The sequence below is a fragment of the Musca autumnalis genome, unplaced genomic scaffold (assembly GCF_047663935.1).
Source record: "Musca autumnalis isolate F117 unplaced genomic scaffold, ASM4766393v1 scaffold_4, whole genome shotgun sequence".
NCBI lineage: Eukaryota > Metazoa > Arthropoda > Insecta > Diptera > Muscidae > Musca > Musca autumnalis.
Window position 1 is genome coordinate 141722734 of NW_027411977.1, and position 6000 is coordinate 141728733.

At 33.6% G+C, this 6000-nt stretch overlaps 1 protein-coding gene across 1 annotated transcript; it reads right to left on the reverse strand.

Moving 5' to 3' along the window:
• Positions 1–1079: 1079 nt before the first annotated feature.
• On the reverse strand, positions 1080–2550 carry LOC141400648 (SAC3 domain-containing protein 1). Its single transcript, XM_073979954.1, has 5 exons — positions 2404–2550; positions 2169–2342; positions 1727–2110; positions 1531–1671; positions 1080–1471 (listed from the first exon to the last, which is right to left on the reverse strand). Exons 1-5 carry the CDS (start codon positions 2460–2462, stop codon positions 1192–1194), a joined length of 1038 nt encoding a protein of 345 aa, XP_073836055.1. The 5' UTR covers positions 2463–2550; the 3' UTR covers positions 1080–1191.
• Positions 2551–6000: the final 3450 nt, after the last annotated feature.

Genomic DNA, 6000 nt, shown 5'->3' on the forward strand with positions numbered 1-6000 from the left:
TCAGTCATTTGTAAAGCAACTGACAATACGGAAGTCAGCCATGTTATATTAAGTCCACGCACAGTAAACGTTCCAACTCGGTGGGAAGTCATCATTCAAAAGCTTTAAAGAAATCTGGTGGTGGTGGCAAAGATGCAAAGGACGCCGGTAATGAAGAAGAGTCGTAAAAGTACACAATTGAAGAGAAAAAAGAAATAACAACAATAACAAACTAGAGGAGGAATTTGATGTATTTGAATGGATTGAGGATTTTTATTGTTCCCTTTGGAAATTATTAATGGACTACTGACCATATAAAATCGTTGAAAAAAAAACTACAGTCGAAATCGCTTATAACGTCGGTCAAGGGACCGACGGAATTTGTCGCTATAACCGATATGTCGTTAAAAGCGATAGGGCTATAAAGGGACCCAGAGATTTGGGACTTTTTGATATCGTCGTTATAACCGATATGACGTTATAAACGACGACGTTATAAGCGATTTCGAAAAGGTTAGGAGAATATTTGTATTATTTCGAAGCATAGAAAACATTATTTTTTATTTATTATACATAGTATATGTTGATAATTGGTTATTGGCCATATTAAGCTGACGGCTTGTTGTGGGTGTTATGTGGAATCTTGACACTTGACAACGCTCATTGTACTTGCTAAATTCGAAGATGTATCGCCTTTGTTCTGAAAGGCAACCCAAAATGTATAGACTGTGAAAGTAAGAATGAGGGGTTTGTTTTAGTATGTATTATCTGGATTCGAAAGTAGAATAGAATTGGAGTAACGACTTTAGAAACCAATAAAACATGTCTATAAATGCTAGATTATCAGTACTTCGAATGCAGCTACTTTTTCTTATAGTAGTAATGCCCAAATTTATAACATTTTCCATTTGTTTACCCTATTCCTCAATTGACGAAACGACGTATTTTTCGTTTATGCAACATCACTTAACTAACCTCCCCTATATAAGTAGGAATTTTTGAAACTAAACGTTTGCCCTTTTCCCATATTTTTCAGATTTGTACTTCTCAAAGACTTTGTATTTTTTTTTTTCTCTTTTAAAATTATAGAATTCCACATCTTCGCTTTTTAAGTATGTATTCTTTTTATTTGATTTAATAAATAAATGTGTTATAGATATACAATATAATTTGTATATAGTATAAATTTAACTAATTTTAGCTACTAACGCTTCAAAATTTTTTCAACAGTAAAACTTCGGGTAAATATACATTTTTGATTTTAACATCAACAAATTGTTCATGTCTAGATTTTAGTACAGCCAAGTCTTGCTTAAAGTCTGTTTTTTGAAAGTGTAAATATTGTTTATCATTACTTATTTGTATATTATAATATTTACAATCTTCAAATAATTCATATTTACTGGCGTGGGCGGAGATGCGTAGCACAAAATCTATTGGGACCATTAATTGTTTACTGCTATACGCATGGGAAAACAAATGATATAAGTTTCTGCATGGAAAAAGGAAAAATTATAGCATTATTTATTTTTACATGAAATGCATAATTACCTTCTAAGATCAGGTAATTTTAAAGAACCAATTGCACATAAAATATGAGGAAGACTCTGTAAACCATTTAAAACTCTATAGTAGTTTCCTTGTAAGTAGCTTAAGCACATTTTAAATACCAAGGCATACAAAGGATCCGATCTGTAAGATAAAACGTTGCGTTAGTAAATAAAAATCACAACAGCAGGCTAATTACTTTATATCCTTATCCAAGGTAAGACAGCGTTTCATAGCTTCAATTGATCCCAAATTGAATATTTGATATAATGCTTCAACAAAAGTGCGTCTACGTATTTCTAAAAGGTTCATATCCGTTACAGGTACTTCATCGTAACATACAAGTGTTCGTTTAAGACATTCCTGTAAATGTTGGTCGCATATTTTTGGATCGAAGTTATCAATGGCTTCTTCACACAACTTGTAGCGACTATATGACAGAAACATGATCATTGGCTCCAACAGTTTAATTGTCTGTTTGGCACTGTAGTCCTGCATAATAATTTCCTGCCTGACCGATCGTAGACGATCGAAAATGAAATCATAAACAATATTAAATGGTTTTCGCCTATCGAGAATAATCCTGGATTAAAAAGCACAACATTACTTACAATTAAATCATGATTTTAACAAATACTCACTCTCTCAACAGGTATTCAGTACATCTTTGCAAACATCCTTCAGTCCTCATGTCTCGGGGGCTAGGAATTTTCTTGTCAGCTGCAGATCTTGAAAAACATTTAACCAATTTTCCTGGTACATTCTTCTGGCCATTTTTAAGCTCGAAAAAGTGCAGCAACTTTTCTCTTATTCGTCTGTAAATTACAACAAAATTAATTGGCAAGATGTTAAAATGGGGCACACACTCAGACACACAATTTCGCTTCATTCGCAGGACAAAGGTCTTCGCAAACACCCTTTACAAAACCGGACATAGTAAACGCTGGAATAATATGAATATGTGCGTTGGTGTCTTGTCCTACCAAAACAAACAAGTGAATTATTTGCTCCACCTATATTGTGAATGATTATAGGAAAATGTAAATTCACAATACATTATTGTATAAACAGTTGACACACGCAACAATAGGTCTTTTCCTTTCACCATTTGTATCTGGCAAAGAGGTGTTTTACACAGCGCACACTGGTCGAAACCACTGATCTAGCGGCGCGAAAGTAAAAAAATCGAACTATAAAATTGCGAAATATTTTCCATTGTATCGATTACAGACACTTTGCAGACAAAAATTTGGTTTTTTTATTTTTGTTGTTGTAAATATTCACTCAATTATTCACTATCAAATACAAGAGTTTTTGCTGCATCAGATTTTAAAAAACTGTGGCAATAAAATTAACTTCATTTTTTGTTTGAATCAAGATCAACTCTGTTTCGGCCAAAAATTCTTCAATATGTCAAAATGTTTGTTTACGTTTTCATACAATTTATTCACAATAACAAAAAATTTGACAGATTGAAACCAATCATCTGGTCATTTTACGCCACCTTATTATTTCATCATGGTTTGAATGTTATCAAGGCGAATTTAACAAGGTGATCCAATAGTTGACGTTAGGTTGTAGTCTTCATTAGCTGTCAACTTTTTTTGCGCGAAATATCCACAAAAGTTAGAAGAAAACGTTAAAATATTATTTGCGAAGCTTAAACAAAGATGTTGTACACAGATATTTTTTATAGAAGCGAAATATTTGTTATTTATTTTTGATTAAAAATATGTTTTGACAGCAAATGAAGACATCAGTTGGTATTATTGTATCACCTTTTTTCTTACACCATGAATGTTATATAAATTCGTAATGAAACTTGACAAGATTTATTTTTTATTAATAGCAGAGGGTGTGATTTCAATTATAAAAATTAGTTTGGGGTCTGGAGGTCCTTAGTTATATAGCAATAAATTTTCAAACAATTCAATTTTTTTAGTGTTTTTATGGGTTGTACGCGCTTGTTCCATAGAGTGCATCTTGTAAACTTGGCCGAACTTAGGTTCGATTATTTTTTGGGGAATGAAATTGGACTCTCTGGATACGGAATAACCACATTAGGGCTGCAAATATTTGCAAATCTTTTGATGACTGCACTTTTAAAATAAGGGATTTTGCATGAAATTCATACAAATTTAGCTGTGCATTTGTATGGGACCTAAATCAAAATATGGACCTATCTTGAGAAATGTTTGCAGGGAGGAGTTCTACCCCCGGAGACACTATAATACCATATTATAGCTAAATATGGGATAACAAGTAAAAATTCAACGAATCGGGGGTACCATAAAATAAGCTACATCGAAACATAAATCCGTGTTGAAAATGTTTTGTAAGAAGATTTTATATGCACTGAGAACACGGAATGCAAAATTACAGCCAAGTTGGTTTAAAAATGTGATCACGATATTCAAAATACCTTAAATTGGGAGGTACGGTTACATGGGGGCTATATCAAAACGTGCACCTATGTCCATAATTTTTGGTGAAAATATTTTGTGACCACTAGGAACCCTAATTACCAAATTACAGTTAATTTGCTACGAAATTGTGGCTTCAATCCTCAAAATACCGAAAATCTTAAGGTACCGTTATATGGGGGCTATACTAAAACATCAGCCGATATTGTTCATATTTGGCCCATTATTACCCACAGGTACAAACTGAGTTTGTGCCAAATTTCAGTGACGTATCTCAATTCGTTTGCAAGTTATTAATTTCGCGCGTGTTGACCGCGACCATTTCGCAATCTCCGTTTTGATGTTCATTCGTACATGATGTCAGGGTGGGAAAATGTAGTGGCAAAGATGGAAAGAAAACGTACGAAAAAGTACTCTCGATTTGAGTTTATAAACAAAATAATTATTTTGTTGCTTTTATTTATTGTGTTTCTTGCCTGAAATGCTGTTTTTCATCATAATTAATTAAAACACAAATTTTTTAATCTCTTTTCCAACATATTTTGTTGAAAAATAATTGTACATTTGGTGCATGAATAGTACCGTTAAGTAAAAAAGCAAAAAATCCTCAAAAATACAATTTCATGGTTCACACATACGCAACAGTTGCTACAATATTACAATTCCGTTTTGACCGTTTCTGTTATGTTTAACAGAAGGGTTGCATTTTTAGCATAACGTACTTTGTGAACAAAAATGTACTATTTATGTACTAAAACAATTTGAATGCCTGTAATAAAAAATAAATTTGTGTGATTTTATGAAATAAAGAGGCTCAAAACTATGTGTGCGGGATTTTAAAAATAGGTGAATTCGGATGAAAATCAACCATTCAAGTAAAAATCCCTCCAAAAATGCGTGATGCAAATTACCATAACATCAATGCACGTTTTCTACTCATGTTTGCTACTTTTTCTTCTAACCCTGCAGAATGTGAAAATGAAGGTCAAAACGGAATTGTAAAATTGCAGCAACTGTTGCGTATTTGAGAACCATGAGTATGAGAATCCTGTTTACAAAAAAATACGAATGAAGCCAAAACGGAGAGCAAGAAATTACTGCATCTCGGAGACGAAAGGCTGCTGTGTAAAAGTTCTCAAAGTGGAAAAGTACAAGGAGCTTATAGTACTTTTAGATAAATCGACTGGATTTCAAATGCCAATTCCATTGTATATTACTTATGGGTACTTTACACGATATGTTTTTTACATATGAGTTGTCACTTTGCATATACATTTTGTATTGGAGAAGTGACAACTCATACGCAAAATACATATCGTGTAAAGTACCCATTACTTAGCTGGCCCATTACAGAACATTTGTTCCATAGGCCGAACTAAGAAAAGATCTCAAATTCTCTCTGTTTATTGCTTCGCTTTCTGGAATACCGCGCCTTTTCATCTCTTCATCCACTTGTTTGCACCATCTAATCCTTGTCCTGCCAATTCTGCGTGCACCGCCAAGCGGCCCGTATTTATAAGCCTTTTTAGCGGGTTCATCATCACTCATTCTTATGATATGCCATATTCCATTGTATATACGTCATAAGCTGTCTCGAATGCTTGCCTTGTTTGCTTCTGAAAAATAATAGAAAGTTCTAACTAGGTTGCCCTTTTCTTATTTATTCTTTTATTTTTGTTATGTCAGATATGAAGCAGGAAAGCAAGGCAACCAGGCGAGGCAGATTATGTACCCAGGCCCTAATGCATGGTGGAATAATATTGTGCCATGCCCTAATGCAAACGCCGTTTTAGATACATACTTTTCTTTTAACAAATAGTACGCTTGATACCATCCCAGCAAAAATGTTTGGATGTAGGGCAGTGCAGAGTTATGATTTCACAACATCTTTGAATGCAGTCCACACGGAGTTATGAAAAATACACTCCGTTCGATACATTTTATAAGCAGTTGATTTAGAGATCCCTACAAAACAAAAACAGTTGTTTGATCCCTACCCGTCGCTGCCGACATAATTTCTTCAAAAGAGAAACAAGTGTGAATATATTTA

Excerpts from the sequence above, each read along its gene's own strand:
- LOC141400648 (XM_073979954.1), bottom strand. The coding sequence starts at position 2,462 with ATGTCCGGTTTTGTAAAGGGTGTTTGCGAAGACCTTTGTCCTGCGAAT. Across the intron at positions 2,343-2,403 it reads CCTGCGAATGAAGCGAAATT|ACGAATAAGAGAAAAGTTGC; the intron begins GTGTGTCTGAGT and ends TGTAATTTACAG. Across the intron at positions 1,672-1,726 it reads ACCTTGGATAAGGATATAAA|ATCGGATCCTTTGTATGCCT; the intron begins GTAATTAGCCTG and ends TTTATCTTACAG.